The following is a 20415-nucleotide window of genomic DNA, read 5'->3' as shown; positions in this document are numbered from 1 at the left end:
TTTAATGATTTTCTTGTAAAAATTAAATTGCTGAGAATCGGTACAAATTGGTGAAGTTTAAGTTACCACAAGATAAATCTAGTACTTACTTTGTGCTTGCATTTAAGGATCAATTCGCCTTTACAATGCATTGGAAAAAAGTGTCGCCGAGCGGCTACGTTTGAACGACGATTGCCCGTTTTATAGATAAGATATAAACCTGAAACATTCCAGGTGCATAAAGCAAGACATATTCCTTTAGTTTTCAAAGATTTAATGATTTTATTGCAAAAATTAAGTTTCTGAGAATCGTTACAAGTTGGTGAAGTTTAAGTTATCACAAGCAGGCCCGTAGCCAGCCGGGTGCTAGGGGGGGCCTAGCCCCCCCTGGCAAAATCCCAACATTCTCGAGCAACAGCTACAATTATAATGATTTTGCCCATCTTTCCCGTTGCAGAGCTCCAACCTAGGCCCAATTAACTACAATTGTTTTGTTTAGTTAACAGCTAAGATGATTAAACAATTTCGCCCCCCCCTCCCCACCCCCTCCTTTGGCAACCTCAACATGTTCAGTTCAACCAAGGCCAACACGTGTTAGGTTAGTAGAAAAATTGTCAGAAACTGTGCAAAATAAAACTGTTTTGGGAAAGAATGATAACCTAACAAAAAGGGAATGGTTTTTCACCAGGCCTACAAACCGGTACAAATTAGGCTATTTGATATCAGCTGTCGCTATTCTCGGTACCGTACCTAATTCTAAGGGTCAGTGATAACCAATTTGTGCAGTAATAAACCAAATTTGTGCAGTGATAAATCGCAAAATGTGCAGTGGTAAAGCAAGTGGTTTTTAAAGACAACGCATACAAAATATAAACCCGTGATCTTTTAAGCAGTGTTTATTTTTCTCTTCAATCCAATCAGTGTAAATAAAGTTTGTTTCTAGTTTTCTGATCTGTGAAGTGTTTAACCTTGCAGCAGATATTGCTACATTTGGATCTAGCACTGCCGTTTGTGAGTGTGGATTATCAGTGTTTACAAGGGTTGACGGTTGACGCTCCCACTACACGGAGCATGTTAGGCTACAACCAAGACAGGCAAACTTAGTGCTTATGGCCTTTGAACATTCTGTAGCGAAATCTATCGATTTAGACTTGTTTGTGAGACGGTTTGCATCCAAACATCCGCGACTGCAATTGCAATAGACTAGCTCACGGGTGGTCATAGTAGAAGCGTTCACGTCGCGATCCCTGTCAGCACACTACACAGTAGTAGCTGCGAATTCTACTAAAACTTCTAAAGAGAGACTATACTATCTACTGATATGAAGACCCTTAGATGCAAGAAGAGAGGCCAACGTCACAACGATCGGCTTTTATCAAAGCCGGCGTTGACCATAATATCTCTCAACGCTGAAGGGGTATCCGCACCCAAGCAAGCTCTGATTTCCAAATTATGCAGAGACCACCACTGTGATGTTCTCTGCCTTCAAGAAACTCACCGAGGGGAAAACGATCCGAGACCTCAAGTGGACGGCATGAAAAATGTCATTGAAAGGCCGCATGAAAAACATGGCAGTGCCATGTTTGTCAGAGAAGGACTGATTGTGCAATCAACATCAAAGCTCAATCTGAAGGACATCGAAGCGCTGTCTGTTGAGCTCACTCATGTCAACATCACCTCTATTTACAAACCGCCACCTACTCAATTTGAACTTCCTCCAAAACTAAAACAAATATGTGATGAAAAACATCCTCTATATGGAAAAACTGCTGCACAAACCCGGTTGAAATCAAGAAAAAGCTTCCTAACAGACGTTCAGCCACTAACCTCAACAAAAGAAGAAACAAGACTTAAGCAATGGAAACAACAATTCGAAAACGACCCATCATACACTGAAATGAAGATCCCACCATCAGAGTCCCTCCCCCCAGGAGCAAACGCTCCTTGGGCAAAGTGGAAAACATTAAATCGACTCCGAACCGGTGTTGGACGTACTAAGTCTGCAATGGTGGAGTGGGGCTACGACACGGGCCCTGCTGTATGTATCTGTGGCACCGAGCCCCAAACAGCGGACCACCTTCTTGTTTGCCCTCGGCTTGCCACCCGGTGCAGTAGGTGGGACCTGTCAGTGTACAACTCCGTTGCGGAAGAATGTGTCAATCTGTGGTGTATCAACAAACTTTAGAAGACTCGATAGAAGAAGAAGCTCACGGGTGTATAGGCGGAATGTAATCATATATATCAAAATCCTCGGCACTAGCTTCTTCGAGCCAGTTAAAGTTTTTGCTCATAACAAGTAGGCTACTGCTATTTATACAACAAGTCAACAATTGCTGTTTTATGTTGGTCATTGTAATATGGTTGCCGTGATTTAACTAGCGGATAAAATAAGAGACCAGTGTTGGTCTCAACACTAATCTGATATATTGCAATGTTTGTGGATACCGGTAGGTATTTAAGAGGTTAAAATGCCAAAATCATTCAAATTTTTTCGGCCCTCCCTAACAAAAAGTTGGCCCCCTTGCTCTGCGGTCTGGCTACGGCCCTGATCACAAGATAAAGCTAGTACTTATTTTGTGCTACTGTTTAATTGATTCGTGTAGATGTATGATCGTGCTTTCCAACGATGGCAAAATTGTTAAAATCCGAGCAGAAACGAGAAAACTACCGCAAGTTTAGTGGAAGCACTATAATAGGCTACCGATCACAGCAAACAGGGGGTGGCTTCTTCTTCTTCTTCTTGCGTTTGAGGCCGCCACAGATCATGCTGTTACATCCAGGCGCAGCAGCCCATGGATTGTGTATTCATCGAGCATTATTAGGTCCGCATGTCTATCTTGTGGTCGGTATACATGACATTGATAGATAATGTGGTGTGCATTTTGAAAATCTGAGCCACACGCACAAGATGGTGAGTCGGCGAAGCCCCACTGGAACATGTTGCTGCTGAAACGGCCCACTCCAGTCCGCAGGCAATTGAGCTTCACCCATTCCTTCCGGGGTAGTTCTGCTCCAGGTGGGGTGTTGGTATTGTAAAGGACTGTGAATTGGGTTGGTCTCGCAACTTCTCTCCATTTACGGTTCCAAACTTCGGAAATGTGGAAGTTCGATTTGCAGATAGCTGCAGCATGTCGAGAAAACGGGCGTCGAGATTTCAAGCGCTGGGGCTTTTGGGAGTGCGAGTTTAGAACAATCTGGTTGAGGAGGTGGTCATCCCTTGACATAGCTTGTAGGACCAGACTACGTACGTGGTTTGGGACTCATGTTGCCAACCTCCTCGTGGTGAGTCCTGGTAATTCAAATTAATGAAGCGAATGGCAACAATCAGAGACCGCAACTCACAGGGCACCTGGGGTGGTGAAAGGATAAACCCTCGGCCCCGGTGTCCACTGAGATAAATTCACCCTCCTGTCGAAGTAACAATCTTGCAGCTAAACGTTGAAGGCCTTACCAAAGACAAATGCGACATGTTGGAACATCTCACACAAAAGCATAACGTGACAGCATTACTCCTGCAAGAAACCCACACCACCAAAGGGGGTGGCTTATACTGAATAAGGATCGATTCGCCTTTACAACGCATTGGAAAAAAGTGTCGCCCAGCGGCTACGTTTGAACGATGATTGCCCGTTTTGTAGATAAGATATAAACCTGAAACTTTCCACGTGCATAAATCAAGACATACTCTTTGCAGTTGCGTTAGATTGGTACTTTTATTGTAAAAATTAAAATGCGAGCAGAAATTAGATAGCTACAACACATTTAGTTGCAAACGTTTCATATTTTTATTTTTAAAGTTTAATTGGGTAAATTTTTAGTTGAATTGATGCAATTTGGTAAATTTTATGTCATTCTAGGTAGTTATATTCAACACTCGATGTTGGTTTAATGTTTTTATTGTAAAAACACAGTAAAATTGCCAAAAAATCCATATCCATTCCGCTTTATCACCTCCATTCCGCCGCTTTTCAGCATCCTTTTTTCACCCCTTATGTAGTAGTTGCGTCCGTTTTGTGACGTCATGTTAACCAGGGTGGGGATAGTGATGCAAGCCGCGCCGTACCGCGTACGCGGCCGCTTATGACTTTTTCGCCGCGTGCCGCGCCGCGCCGCGTGGAAGGTTGAAATGACAAAGCTGCGCCGCGCCGCTTGCCGCGTAAACTTTCAAGAAATTAAACTTTTGTAAGCGTATACTTTCAAGAATTTAAAGTTTCGTAAACGTAAACTTTCAACTTTTCAAGAAAATCAATTATGAAACTTCAAATTTAAATTGGAAACACGGATCAGTTTTTGTTTCCTTCGGAAACCCTAAGCTGGAAAGCTATGCAAATTGCAAATGACCAGCTCAGTGGCCGAGTGGTTTCGCCTTCGGCTCTGGTGCTGGTAGGATCTGAGATCGATTCCAGGTCGGGTCAAACCGAAGACTTTAAAAACGGTACCGATTGCGTTCTATCCTGCATAGCGCAGTGAGAGTGAGTCGGGTAATAATGTGATAACATCGTAAACCTGATATAAATTGAAAATGAGCCCTGTCGCTAAAAGACCTTAGCTGTTGTAGAGCGACAATAAATAAAACCATAACATTATTATTATTATTATTAAATTGCAAATGGCTTGCAGTTGACAGGGTTTTGGGGCTGGCTGGCTTGTCAGGGAAGCTGTATGAATGTTTTTGGTTAATAGCCTAGCTGATAAACTCAGTTACCAAGCTATAGGCCTAGCGCAACTACCGCATTAGTTACTATAACAGTTAGTTCAGGCTATAAGTGTAGTTCATATACCGGTAACCACTGACATTAAAATTGCATTATTGCTTACAAAAAGTGTTCAAAAGTCCTGATACTAGATCCAGGAACATTCTATTTGTCTTAGTTTGTATTATGTCTTAGAACTTAGTTGCATTGCTGATAAGAGAATATGATCTGGTTAGTCTAGCCAATTAGTGCACAACTGTAGGCCTACTGGTAGGTTACCAGTTATATGCCATGGGTGCTTTTTGCTACAATTGACTTTCTAAAAAATAGCGCGTTAAAATATTTTTTAAAAATTTTGTAATTTGCGGTGTGTGGTGCGGTGCAGTGTCAAAGTTCTCGATAAATTGCGGTGTGCGGTGCGGTACGCGGTTAGATGAGTCAGTTGCGGTGCGGTGTGCGGATAAAAATTTTGAGTTCGCTGCATCTCTAGTGGCGGATTCTATACTTGCACCTAATTTTTCACTAATCAAATTGTACAAACAAACCAGTCATTATGCTCTGAAAGTGTTAAATTATTATCTGTTATTTTTGATCATAAAATGGGATTTTCAAAAAAAATTTTGTCTTAAAATTAAGTTGTTAGCGTTTATTTAGCCTTAAAAGTAAATAAACAATTTGGCCTTATTTTGTAATGAATTTGGCTTTACTAGGCCTATAGCTTGAGTATCTGGCAACCTTGACTCAAAGACTGGGTTAAATCCAATACAAATGTGACGATTTGTCAGAATTGAAGTTTGCAACTTCCTGGTGTATAAGTTAAACTCTCCATCCTGGTCATATATGCTATGGCATGAATATTGAATGTAATACATCAAAAACTGGAATCGACGAAGACATGGGCTATGAGTGAAGTGTGTGAACAGTAAAAGAAAGATAAAGCAGTTTCACTGTATATTTTTGGTCAATTTTAATGTTTGACTTCATGGTATTTTTGACCAAGGCAGAGACTTGTATACCAGCTCCAAAGTAGGTTTCCTCAAGCTTGAATAAATTTACCTTTTATATTTCTAGGCTCACCTACCGGTACCTAATGTAAATATGATATTTTGGTGTTTTGTCTGACAGTATTTTTTTGGCCTGTGACACTTAGTTGTATATACAATACATTACATACAGTAGTCTACGTTATGTGTTGAATCTATTATGGAACTAGGAATCGTAAAGGTTTCATTGAAGCGAATCCAAATTAAAGGTAAAAATGTTGTACAAGTTTTGACAAATGCAGACATACCTGGTACTTTTGGCTGGTGTTGACTTCACATTGAAACAGTTTTGGCATTGTGTGCATAACACAAAATTGTAAGTTAAATGTTTTTGCATGAAATGGCTATATGTAAGAGACCATAGATATTGTGACATAAATATTATCCTTATGCACAAGAATAAATATATACAAAAGTATTATATATTAGTTTTGTTTCAGCACAAGCATTAATCAAAGATTGTAAAGGCTAAAAGTTTTATTTTCAATTTCTCTTGTTGATTTTCAGAGGATCTGGATATCACACTTAATGCCAAAGGTGATAACAAATCAGTAACACTGCATGAGGAAAATCATCTCCCTTGCAGTATTCCATCGTGCAATAATCATGCATCTCCCAAGAATACTGATTTATTGACTTTTCACCCGTTTCCTGCAAATAAACAGCTGAGGACGTTATGGCTACAAACCATTGAAAGCCATACCCTATGTCCGTTTCAGGTTTGACAATACTTTTTCAACATATATACTGTTACATAATAAATCAAATAGCTTTTCTTTTTTTTTTTTTCTTTTTTTATATACTGTTATATTTGTGAATACTATAGTTTATATAATTGGGTGCTGGTTTAGCATCAGCCGCCTTGGTCAGTGACGTCATAAAAATGGGTGACGTCATGCAAAAAAACACAACTACTTTTAGGAAGGGTGCAAAAACGCAGAATAGAAGTAAAAGCGGAATGGCTATTGATTTTTAAATATTTGTAGTGAATAGTGCCTCCAGCTTTCTCATTTCTGCTTAGATAGTTGGAAAGCACGATGCTTCATCTACCCGAATGATTTAATTGCCAAGGCGATTCAATCATTGTTCATCATAAGCCGCCACCCGTTTGCTGTGATCGGTGAATAGTGCCTCCACCAAATATGCTGTAGCTTTCTCATTTCTGCTCGGATTTTAACAATTTTCCTATCGTTAGAAAGCATGATGCCTCATCTACCCGAATGGATTAATTGCCAGTCTAAAGTAGGCATTATATTTATGCAGCGCTAACTTGAACTTTATTATTTTTGTAACAGTTTTCAGAAATTCAATTTTTACAATAGAAATACCAAACCAACACAAATTAAAAGAGTATATCTTGCTTTATTTATCTAAAACCTTTCACGTTTATATGTTATCTACAAGACGAGCAATCGTTGTTCAAACGTAACCACTCGACAAAGCTTTTTTCTAATGCATTCTTCAAGGCGATTCGATCATTGTTCATTATAAGCCGCCCCCAGTTTGCTGTGATCAGTGAATAGTGCCTCCACCAAATATGCTGTAGCTTTCTCATTTCTGCTCGGATTCTAACAATTTTACTATCGTTGGATGGCATGATGCTTCATCTACCCGAATGGTTTAATTGCCAATCTAAAGTATGCATTATATTTATGTAGCGCTAACTTAAACTTTACTATTTTGTACCAATTCTCCGCAATTCATTTTTTACAATAAAAATACCAAACCAGCACAAATTAAAAGAGTATTATATGTCTTGGTTTATTCATATGTTAACTTTCACATTCATATCTAATCCACAAAACGAGCAATCGTTGTTCAAACGTAACCGCTCGACGAAGCTTTTTACCAAAACAATGCAAACACAAAGCGATCAATTTCGAGTGTTCATTATAAGCTGCCCACAGTTTGATGTGATCAGTGAATAGTGCCTCCACCAAATATGCTGTAGCTTTCTCATTTCTGCTCGGATTCTAACAATTTTACTATCGTTGGATGGCATTATGCTTCATCTACCCGAATGGATTAATTGCCAATCTAAAGTAGGCATTATATTTATGTAGCGCTAACTTAAACTTTACTATTTTGTACCAATTCTCTTTTGTAACAATATTATTTTGTACCAGTTTGAACAACGATCGCTCGTTTTGTGGATTAGATATAAATGTGAAAGTTAACATATGAATAAACCAAGCCATACTCTTATAATATATTTTGGTTTGGTATTTTTATTGTAAAAATTGAATTGCTGAGAATTGGTATAAAATAGTAAAGTTTAAGTTAGCGCTAGATCAATATAATGCATACTTTAAACTTGCAACTAATTAATTGGGATAGATGCAGTATCGTGCTTTCCAACGATGGTAAAATGTCTCAAATCCGCGCAGAAATGAGAAAGCTACAGCACATTTGGTGAAGGCAGTATTCACTGATCACATCAAACTGTGGGCAGCGTAAAATGAACACTCGAAATTGATCGCTTTGTGTTTGCATTGTTTTGGTAAAAAGCTTCGTCGAGCGGTTACGTTTGAACAACGATTGCTCCTTTTGTGGATTAGATATAAATGTGAAAGTTAACATATGAATAAACCAAGACATATAATACTCTTTTAATTTGTGTTGGTTTGGTATTTTTAATGTAAAAAATGAATTGCGGAGAATTGGTACAAAAAAATAGAAGTTAAAGTTAGCGCTACATAAATATAATATAATGCCTACTTTAGATTGGCAATTAATCCATTCGGGTAGATGAAGCATAACGCCATCCAACGATAGTAAAATTGTTAGAATCCGAGCAGAAATGAGAAAGCTACAGCATATTTGGTGGAGGCAGTATTCACCGATCACAGCAAACTGTGGGTGGCTTATACTGAACCACGATCGAATCGCCTTGAAAAATGCATTGGAAAAAAGCTTCGTCGAGCGGTTACGTTTGAACAACGATTTGTCGTTTTGTAGATAACATATAAATGTGAAAGTTGTTAGGTTAATAAAGCAAGACATACTCTTTTAATTTGTGTTGGTTTGGTATTTTTATTGTAAAAATTGATTTGCTGAGAATTGTTACAAAATTGTAAAGTTTAAGTTAGCGCTAGATCAATATAATGCATACTTTAAACTTGCAACCAATTAATTCGGATAGATGCAGTATCGTGCTTTCCAACGATGGTAAAATTTTTCAAATCCGAGCAGAAATGAGAAAGCTACAGCACATTTGGTGGAGGCACTATTCACCGATCACATCAAACTGTGGGTGGCTTATAATGAACACTCGAAATTGATCGCTTTGTGTTTGCATTGTTTTGGTAAAAAGCTTCGTCGAGCGGTTACGTTTGAACAACGATTGCTCGTTTTGTGGATTAGATATAAACGTGAAAGTTGTTAGGTTAATAAAGCATGACATATATTATACTCTTTTAATTTGTGTTGGTTTGGTATTTTTATTTTAAAAATTGAATTGCTAAGAATTGGTACAAAATAGTAAAGTTTAAGTTAGCGCTACATAAATGTGATGCCTATTTTAGACTGGCAATTAGTCCATTCGGGTAGATGAAGCATAATGCTTTCCAACGGTAGGAAAATTGTTAGAATCCGAGCAGAAATGAGAAAGCTACAGCATATTTGGTGGAGGCACTATTCACCGATCACATCAAACTGTGGGCAGCTTATAATGAACACTCGAAATTGATCGCTTTGTGTTTGCATTGTTTTGGTAAAAAGCTTCGTCGAGCGGTTACGTTTGAACAACGATTGCTCGTTTTGTGGATTACATATAAATGTGAAAGTTAACATATGAATAAACCAAGACATACTCTTTTAATTTGTGTTGGCTTGGTATTTTTATTGTAAAAAATGAATTGCTGAGAATTGTTACAAAATAGTAAAGTTTAAGTTAGCGCTACATAAATATAATGCCTACTTTAGACTGGCAATTAAACCATTCGGGTAGATGAAGCATCATGCCATCCAACGATAGTAAAATTGTTAGAATCCGAGCAGAAATGAGAAAGCTACAGCATATTTGGTGGAGGCACTATTCACTGATCACATCAAACTGGGGGCGGCTTATAATGAACAATGATCGAATCGCCTTGAAGAATGCATTAGAAAAAAGCTTCGTCGAGCGGTTACGTTTGAACAACGATTGCTCGTCTTGTAGACAACATATAAACGTGAAAATTTTTAGATAAATAAAGCAAGATATACTCTTTTAATTTGTGCTGGTTTGGTATTTTTATTTTAAAAATTGAATCTCTGAGAATTGGTACAAAATAGTAAAGTTTAAGTTAGCGCTGCACAAATATAATGCCTACTTTAGACTGGCAATTAATCCATTCGGGTAGATGAGGCATCATGCTTTCCAACGATAGGAGAATTGTTAGAATCCGAGCAGAAATGAGAAAGCTACAGCATATTTGGTGGAGGCACTATTCACCGATCACAGCAAACTGGTGGCGGCTTATGATGAACAATGATCGAATCGCCTTGGCAATTAAATCATTTGGGTAGATGAAGCATCGTGCTTTCCAACTATCTAAGCAGAAATGAAAAAGCTGGAGGCACTATAAGCAGAATTGAGAAAGCTGGAGGCACTATTCACTATATATATTTAAAAATCAATAGCCATTCCGCTTTTACTTCTACTCCGCGTTTTTGCACCCTTCGTAAAAGTAGTTGCGTTTTTTGCATGAGGTCACACATTTTTATGATGTCACTGACCAAGGCGGCCGATGCTAAACCAGCACCTATAATTGTTGTATTTTACCAATTACCATTCATTTCACTAATGTTACAAAAATTTATTTTCTTATTTTATAATTATTGAAATGTCCTCATACCTTGTAGTGCTTTTTACAACTGTTAGATGGTAATTTAACTAGGTATTATAGCTGTCTGAAAAGAAAGAGCAGTTATATGATCTGTTTCTTGGCATTTTACAAACTTTCCTAATTCATCAAACACCTGTGGGAAGGATGGCACTTCACAATAACAAGTCACTATCTGGATTTTGTTGACTGCTTGAGAACTCACTTTAACTGCTTTGTATATACAGTGTATTAATCTTCTTTGTGCAGTAAACAGAAAGTTAACAATAAAGACTTTTATAATTTTTAGGTTGCAAGTCATACAAGAATTTGTTCTCGACATTTTTCAGAAGAAGATTTTAAAATATATGGCAAGTCTGGTCGTCGCTTATTGAAAAACAATGCAGTTCCGTTGATATTTGAATCACCCATGACAAACGAAAAGTAATGTTCATTTCTAACGATTGTGCAGTTATATATATATACATTGTGCCTTTCTTAAACTGATGTATATACTTCTTTTTATGAACAGAATCTATGCAATAAGGAATAATTGTAAACTTAAAACATCTTTTGGGATTTTTAAACATTTACACATTTAAAAATTTTGTACTTTGAAGTGAATGCCTCAACGATTTGAACTTGAAGAACAAGCCACCTTTTCAACGAGATGAACCAATGGAATTCGAATCTGAGACTGTACTCGTTGAAAAAGTAATGTTCAGTTTTTGTTGCTGTACAGAGAGTGTTTATTTTTCTGGTCTGTAGTTTAAAACAAAGGTCAGTCAAATCTTGAAAATTAATTTCTGTATATATATAGTTTTTTTGCAAGACGATATGATTTTCCATATTGCAATTTTTGTAACGTTTTCTTTAAGTACGGTATTTGATATGGCATTTTTTTATGTAAAAAACTTCTATGGCATTTCAATCCTGGGTCACTTTGTTTCACCTTATTCATGAATTCTATTGCTTAGTTGTTGGAATTCTTCCCCAAAGCTATGACGTTTTTCAATTGGTGCAACATTCTGAAGAAAGGTCAAGAAAAGGAAATCACCACAAAACTTATAATATTTTATTTTTCAGTTCATTGACGTGTCATCTTCACACAAAGCAAGTGCAGAAGATTTTGGGTTCTTGAAGGAGACGAATAAGCTTTTAACTAAGAAAAGGAAAGGTATTCTGATCTTGTTGGAAGAGAGATTTATCTATTTTGCAATGTGCCCCTATAAGCTATAATTTCAAACAGTCAGTTACTGAATTAGGTGAATGTTTTGGTACTACTCATTGTCAAGTTGTCCCCCTGTCAACAACATCCCAGACAGCAAAATCTGTCATTGTTACATTGATTAAACGTCTGTAGTCGTTGAATCCATGTAAAAATGATGGATTCTGCAAAAATGTGATTTAAAAAATGATAAACCATTATTGAGCCTTAGCATTTGGAACCCATAGCCTAGATACTCATTGTATATATATATGTGAACAATGTTGCTTTATTTTATTTTTTGAAGTTTCAAATTTTTTTATGAGTGAACTCGATAAATTTAATCTGCCGTAAATATAGTCACACCCTGCTGTTTAATTCTCCCTGAAAATCCATTTCAAAACTACCACAAGCTTTCTGCTCTTTTGTCTCATAAAATGCACGAATATTTATGTAATAGGTCACTTAAAAAGGTATTATGTAAACATTCACCCAGTGAAAGTTTTTCAGGTTAAAGTCTCCCTTGGTAAACAATCTTTTGGTGATCAACTAACTCATCAGCTTTTCCTCCTAATGCTTTGATGCCGTGAATAATTTTTGGCGTATTGTCACATTTTTCATGAAGATTTTTATGCACTAGGCCTACAACCATTTATTTTATAATATCGTTTATACATCGTATACACGTCTTGTACATGTTATATTCATAAAATTACCCCGTAGACTGTAGACACTTTGAGAAGTTTAGTCCCAAAGTTTGTTGTAGGTCGTGTCCAAAAGTGTTAGTTGTAAATTAATAATGGTCATTTCTCCGAGTTAGAATTATTTTATTCATGTTCAAGGAAGTTTCAAATTTAAACAATTTTGTTATTTCAACTCAGTCATGGAAAACATTTCAAAAGTTGAAAATAGTCATCGCTTGACAGCAAAGAAACGATGTATATCAGATAGAAAGTTCCCAAGGGTGAGCGGTTTTATTGTGTGTTACATTCAACGAAATAGCGACACAGCTAAACTTTGACGCTGTAATGTTTGTTCGTTTTAACTCCGAGGGTCTTTTTTGGTTTGCTTGTACAGTAGAAGTTGTGTCATTATTGTTATCACGTCCGACTACCACATTAAATGTGCCAAAAGTTTGACCAAAGTGAATTTGCTGTGTCTCGTAATGTTTAAGGAGTTTATTGGCTGTCACTTTGATCTTTACCTCGGCATAACTATTAACAATGTTGATGTATGTAAAGATAGTAGTTGTTTCGAAACGTCTGCGTTATGCTGCATGTTTTTGCATACGCAGTAGCGCAGCAGGAGCGGCAGTAGTCATTCTAAGCAAATTTGTTAATGTTACGATATACTGTTTAGTGGTTAATAAATAACGGAATGGCCCGTTTCGGTGAGTCCGATCCCTTAACGGGGGATTTTTTCAATTTTTTTTTTTTAAATTATCGGGTACCGTAGCCTAATTATCATTGCCGTTTTAGGGTTAGGGGTTTGGGGTTAGAGGTTAGGAACTCACCGAATCGGACTCACCGAATAGTAGCAGACCCAATAAATAAGATCACTTCCTGACTTGAATTTGACTCAACCATTTTTCTACAATCTACAATGTTTGAAGTTTTAATGCACCGATTTTGGTTAAAATATTACGTAAAAGATAGTCCTCACAAGCTTGCAAGAGCTCATCAGCATTTGGATAGATTTTCATGTAACTGAACAATTGCGATACCTCGAAGCTGCGTAGTGCGTAATACTTATAAAGTTATTATAGCGTTTTTAACTGCTGATAATCACTTATTAATACGAGTTAGGCCTATTCTCTTTGGTTAGTCCATTTTCATCAAACTAAATTTTGATCTCTGTGGTGCCTAATAATGTTCAGAGCGATGAGGGGATCATAAATCTTAATTTGTGTCCCTTGATTTTCATGGTAGTTTATTTATGGCGATGAATGTTTGACAAGCATCTCCCTCAGTGAAGATCTTCATGATACCTTCTGCATTACAGTTGGAATTCAGCCAAGTAGAAGATATTCCTGCGATATATTTCTGCGCTGTACCCCTTTGCCCCAATAATTCAAAGCAGCATCCCCATTTGGGTTTCCATTTGGTTCCTCCACGTTACCCCATCTCTTGGAGCAGCCCTTCCACACATTGCCACTGGCGAGATTTTCTTTTGAAGGAAATGGAACTATTTGATGTTAGCTTCCGAAGATGTGATCCCAAGGTTTGGAAGAATTTTATTCATAGATTGTTTGACTTAATTAACAATTGAAAATTCAAATTAATGAAAAATTGCAGCTGATGCAGTGTGTCTTGCGCGTAGTTGGTTTTAGTGTACTTATTTTATATTTACAAGTTTAAGACAATGTTTATGGTTTAAGACAAAGCAAAGGTCCAATGAATGTTGTGGTTTGAATTATAAGAAAGTATCTCGTGTATCTCGTAGAAAAAGTAGTTTCAAGGTGGCTTAATGCAGGCTTACAACTTACATTTCATTTTTACAATGTATTATAATTGATATTGCGATTATGAATAGACCAGTTCAAAACTAATATAAAAAAAACATGCTTTTTTAATCATTTTTGTATGTATCATCATCATCGGCCATGCCTGAATAAGATTTCGTCTACCGTGATTTTCTACAACGATCGATTGTCCATTGTTATTAAATTTACAAAATCCTGGTTTGTCTGTGTAAAAAGATTCTTAAAAATTTCCAAACGTAGACGCCTCCGGTGGCAAACTTTCCAAAAGGTACCATAAAAAAATTCCCTACTTTGAAATTTGACCAAGCAGAATCGCGCAGATCAGTAGGGTAGGCACTTTAACATGATGAAGATATCCAATTCAGATGTTACATTGTCCGTCCCATTGTGACCATTCCAGCATTCAGCCAGAGAGTTGATTATTATTTTGAACTTTGTTTGGTAATTACAGAAGAAAAAACAGCAATAGCAGTGGTGAGCATCAAACCCACATCAATGAAATGACTACCATCGCCCTAACCTAAGCTAGGATTTGCGTTTTTCCTTTGTTGTTTCGAAGTTTCAACATAAGGGATTTTTTATGGGACCTTTTGGAAAGTTTCCCCCCGGTGCCTCTGACCAGGGCGCCATCATTACCGATTGCTCAATTCCGCGCTTACGATAGACGTGTCCAATAAATGTCATTTGTGTTTTTATACTAGTTCTAATGAGGACGCTAGGGTAGAGCGTCTTCACACTTTTTCATTGATGATCTTATCAATCCAGTTAATTCCCATCATTCTCCGTATGAACCAGTTTTCAGCACTGTTAATCTTCTTTTCTGTCTGCAAACATATAGTTTAGGATTCACACTTCACAGCCATATAGTGGAACTAACCAAACGTACACCTGTAAAATTCGTATTCTAGTGTTCAGAGAGATTGAGTTTGTCTTTAAATTTGTGTCCACCTGCTCAGTTCGCCATCTATTCGGACTGCTGCTGATTGATCTCAGTAGAAATTTCTAAGAAGTCGGAGATCTTTACCATCTGTGTCTAGGCTTTCAAGCAACTCCATAAGGCTTTGCTGTAGTCCAAAATGCCTAGATACAGGTCTTTCCTGTGTTTTATAGACCTTTCAGCGAGTATCCTAGTTAGGAATGTGACATTTCTAGTTCCTTTGTCGTTTACAAATCCGCATTGCACACCTGCAATTTCGGGACTGATGCATCTGTGTAGTCGATGTCCGAGTAAAACGGTCAGAAAAAAATTGATGATTTGACTCGTTAGTCTGATTTTGCAATGTAGTTCGCAATCAATCGCCCCTGGCTTCTTTGGTAATGCAGTGTATATTAAAAAGTGTGGCAACTGTAGGACATGATATTAACTTAACATAGTTTTCATTCACAATCACACCTATTGATTCCGGATCGAATGTCTTTCACGGCTATTGGGGTGTCCTTTGGTGTTGGCACTGTATGCCATGGCCATGATTAGAGACATGGTTATTACTTACTTTGGGTCCAAACAAATTACTCGGCTTGAAGTTTTTGAATTATTAGTAACAGCGATATATTTTGCATGTGAAGAAATTGACGCCTCTGCCTGACTGGACGCGGATATGTTCCGTTCATTTTGAGCATCGCTATTTTAAAACCAAGCCAAGTTTGGGATTGCCTGGCTCGCAAGTGGAATTACTTAGTACCGCTGTACCCAGTCACTGTGTCCATCACCCTTCTGTAAAGTCCTCGAAACACAGGTTTGCTTTATGTATGGATACCTCTATTGCGCTCCAATGTACTAGATATAGTGATTTTTTTTGCGTTTATCTGACGCAAAAGTTGTATGAACCTTATTCTTGTTTAAGCAGTATTGTAAGATGCGAGAACACTTTACCACTGGAATTGCGCTTAGGAAAAGTTTCATCCACTTATTTCCATTTTTAATTTCACAGTTGCTTTGAAAAGTCTAGAGATGCTCAGCTTTTTCACGAACATTAGGCATCCTTGTGGAGGCAAAAGTGTTGCCAAATATTTTTTAAATTTTTAGAAAAAATATTATTTTGGCGCTTTTAAAGTAGTGGTCGTCCAAAACTTGCCCGTAAACAACTATTCTAAAGCTAATCTAAAGCAATTTTATTATTCACTTATCAAACTATCATGGTTTTTGCAAATTTAACCTCTCCTTCGCATGAAACATATTACCTGAAAAACAATTACAGCACAGACATCAACACTTTAAAACATGAAGCTTTATATTTCTAAGGTTTTTTAAGTTTCTCGAGTTGTATTTTGTTCGTAAATACTTAGAAATATATTTTTTAAACCTGTAAGTTTTATTCAACTGAACTTTTGTACATAAATTTACATTCTTATTGCGAAGTAACACAACTACAAATTGCTTGAACTCAATCTTGTGCAACTTTAAACTTCAGGTTGGTTTTAAACGGACAAACTTCGGGCAACCACTACTTTAAAAATTGCCAAAAAAAGATTTCTTTGAAGAATTTAAAAAATATCTGGAAGTACTTTTACCTCCACTTGTCAGATATCGCAGCTTAGTTGATCATCCCGTATTCCCGTTATTCTATGAATCCCTGGTTCTAACAAACATTATCGCAGCATATGGTTTGTCTTTCATTATTATGTTTTTGATAATTGTTAATCTTCTCTTGGGAAGGAAATTATGTCTACAAACTTATTCACTCAATATTGACCACCCTTCTGATATCGAAATCATTCCCATCATTTAATATCATAATGTTTCCCCCAGGACACCTATACAATGGGGCACTGCAAGCAAACCGGGTCGCAGTACATCAAGAGGCAGCGTTGTTAAAGATGGTGCTCAATTATCGGTAATTTCTTATTTTTTAATACTTCTTTTAGTGGTTATTTTTGCGCCGTTTTATCACACAACACCGAATAATTGAGTAGTTAATGAATAATCATCTAGGAAACCTTACTATATTTTTGCTAGATTTTGATCTACATGATTAGCACGGCACCTTGATTATTGCAAAGACTCAGCAGAATCGTTTTGATGATTCAGTGTGGCCTTGCGTCAGTAATTATCTCATGACCTACTAGAGTAGAGTATTTTGGCAAAAGTTTTGGGGTAGGTTGCCAGGTCTTTCCCCACGCCAGAGCCGTTTAGCCAACGTATATAGCATACGTTGTTGCCACCTCTCCACCATGTTGAGGAGAACGGTTGGACTTTGGAAGAGGTCAAGTCGTTTTCAATATTCAAGTCGTTCTTGACACAATCGTAAATGACAGTGGAATGGGAGTGCATGAATTGAAGGAGGCTGCTTGGGATCGAGAGATGTGGAGAAAGATGACATATAGAGTGACCGAGAGTCGTAAACGACTGAACGAATGAAGAAGAAAACCTACTAGAACACGGCCAAATATGTTGCTATTTGAGGAAATTTCTAGAGTCTGAATTGTTACAATCATAGCAATGACAAACATGTCATCTTCCCATTTCCAGAAGTAAGTAAAATAAGCAATATTTGCACCTAGACATACTTTTGGCTTGTTTAACCGAAGATTAGGTATGTACGTTGAGCACAGTTTACACAATAATAATGTAATATGTAAGACTTTCCAACTGCACCCTGAAGATAGTATCGTTTGGTGTGTCGCTTTTGGTGCAATTGCATGTTCCATTTTAAAATATCAAGGATTTTTTGTGGATTCTATGTTGTAAGCTGTTCATTTGATGTGCCAATTTAAATTTTAGTTCGTTTTGTTTTTCGCCAAGTATAATTTTGCAAGTAAAATATAGCTATTGGCAAAAGATAATACTATACAAAAACCTAACGACTGTATGATGAGACTTCCTCCAGGATGCAGTTGGAAAGTCTTACATATTTTACATTATTATTGCATAAATTGTGCTTAACATACATATTTAATCTCCGCCAAAACAAGTCAAAAATATGTCCACTTTCTACATGCAAATATTGCTTATTTTACTTATTTCTGGAAATGAGAAAATGACAGGTTTGTCATCTTAGAAATTTTCCCAAATAGCAATATATTTGGCCGTGTTCTAGTAGGTCGTGATTATGTACTAATTATTGTGTGATTACGTAGTTGTCCGCCTAACTTTATCGTTTACGACCATTCAAGTCGTTTTTGTTTTAATTTAAATCTAGAAAACGCAAATTTTAAAGTGCAGTGAAACTAAGCTGGTGTCCGCCCCGATAACGCTACCAACCTACTATCACGACCAGGTAGCTTTGTCCTGAATATTTCTCTAGCATCATACTGTACTTGCAAAGTAAAATCCACCAACGCAACCGTTGGACTGCGGTCTCTTGGGTGGTCGCCTGGTCGGGTCACTTGTGTTTCACTGTAACGAGAATAATAGAATATGTTACCTGACAAACTGTTGAACAAGGGATTGTGAAACAGCTATTTGTTCAAGCTCTGTATAGATCTACGTTTAAAATCAGGCATTCAACTGTTCGAGTGCTGCATTTAAGCGGTTTCTTTGCTATTTCAGGTGAAAACAAACATAGACAACTCGCTTTTATGCCCCACACCAGGTAATTTTGCTGAGCATCCAATTCCCATTTACAATATCTCTTTTGAGGACGTTGTGTCTACGTCCGATGACGGTCTTACGCATAACAGAAAGCAGATCGTTTTCACGCAGATAGCTCAAATATCTTCACCCACTCCTCAAAGTATTGGTCAAAATCAAATCGTCGCTAAAAATTTTCTCAACTGCTTCGGGACAATGTCTTCAATTTACGTCGTTTACAGCAGAAACAGCATTCACGACGGCAATCAATTTGTGTGTGAAAAGCTAATGCAGAATTATGGAGTTACATCCGGGCAACCACACGCCTTCTTGACCGCTTTTGGTGAAAATCCAGAACAGGCTCAATTAGAAAACGCAATCGATGAGACAGATGCCTTTGAACCTATTTGCTTCAACCAGTTGTTGGGCGCGCACATGGAAACCCACGGTTGCACAGACATAGAAGGTGTGCATTGTGAGCATGCTAGTTGCAATGACACACAATTTAAAGTAAGATGTAATCCTGAAACCGGGCTTCCAATATTTCGAAATCCACAGTTTTCCTCAAACAGATGCCATCGGTTGTGTCAGTATTGCGGAGAAATTTCAACGGAAAACGTCAGGGTGCCGTGTGCTTGCTCCAACGGAAAGTTAAATGAGAAGAAAACAGACGAGTGTGGTACACCACGCAGCGATAATTTTACCACTGAAGAATCCATGCTGCAAAATGTAGTGAGATCACATTTGGAGAAATCTCCTTACAGTTGCAGTCATTTTAATAAGTCACTTTTTGGCTCAAACATGTTATTGAAGTAGAGTTTGTTTAGAAGCAAGGGCTATCTGAAATTCATTTTGAGTAAGATGTGTAATTTTAAATGTGAAAAAGTATTCTGTGTTTAGGATTTTCTTTCGCGCAGTGTGTGAAAATGATGCAAGAAATGCTTTGAGAAAAGTGCTTTCTGAAAGCTTCTCTTTTTAACTGAATAATAAAATACCTTCTCTTTTTAACTGAAGTAATAAACTGCCACTTCGCACTGCCAATTAATTTAGTTTTGTGCATGCTTTGAAACAATTGAAGTTAACATGTCTGTTTGATCCTTTTTTATGCTAATCATGTATTATGTAACACTATGGTATGACACATTTACTGCCCTGAAGTGATATATTCATTAAAGTTATAAAATGATTGATTGAAGCTTTATCCTCGGACTGGGAAAGCTTCTTGCAGAGCTTAATCCTGGCAGTTTCGCATACTTGTATACTGTATAGGCTTTAAATCACTGACGCAGGCCCGGTCACCGAGATTGACAGAGTGAAGTTTCCGATTGTTGAAGTCTTCTTGCCGGGGAATTATTCCATCCATTAGATGCCGCTGAATGGAGAGCAGTCCTTAACGTGCGTTGCTCAAGCGCACACCCCGAGAGTCAAACCAGCGCAGCTATTGATCTTAAAGTTTCTTCGTTCCAGAAGTGACGCGCTAACCAATTGAGGTATCGGAGCGCACTATGACTTGTGTTCTTTGGTAACTGCAGGCCTACTAGGCTACCACCGGATGTTAAGAATGACACCCAGCTTTAATTTCCGAAGTTTCGTCAGTCAGCACGACTGACTTTATCAAGGGGGCTGAAGTAGGTAAACACTACATGTTCAGCAGCAAATGGCACAACACATAAACATATTGATGAAATGAGGAAC

General features: G+C 37.5%; 1 protein-coding gene across 1 annotated transcript; it reads left to right on the top strand.

The window, feature by feature from the left end:
- Positions 1–5749: 5749 nt before the first annotated feature.
- On the top strand, positions 5750–19895 carry LOC145775768 (uncharacterized). The gene is made up of 10 exons (XM_082587133.1): positions 5750–5925; positions 6224–6435; positions 10832–10965; positions 11142–11235; positions 11608–11698; positions 12610–12692; positions 13730–13948; positions 15777–15946; positions 16960–17044; positions 18700–19895. Exons 1-10 carry the CDS (start codon positions 5877–5879, stop codon positions 19534–19536), a joined length of 1974 nt encoding a protein of 657 aa, XP_082443259.1. The 5' UTR covers positions 5750–5876; the 3' UTR covers positions 19537–19895.
- The last annotated feature ends 520 nt before the right edge of the window (positions 19896–20415 follow it).

Source organism: Aplidium turbinatum, chromosome 8 (genome assembly GCF_918807975.1).
Source record: "Aplidium turbinatum chromosome 8, kaAplTurb1.1, whole genome shotgun sequence".
Lineage (NCBI taxonomy): Eukaryota > Metazoa > Chordata > Ascidiacea > Aplousobranchia > Polyclinidae > Aplidium > Aplidium turbinatum.
Note: the sequence above shows the minus strand (reverse complement) of the source record. Positions and strands in the feature narration are given on the sequence as shown.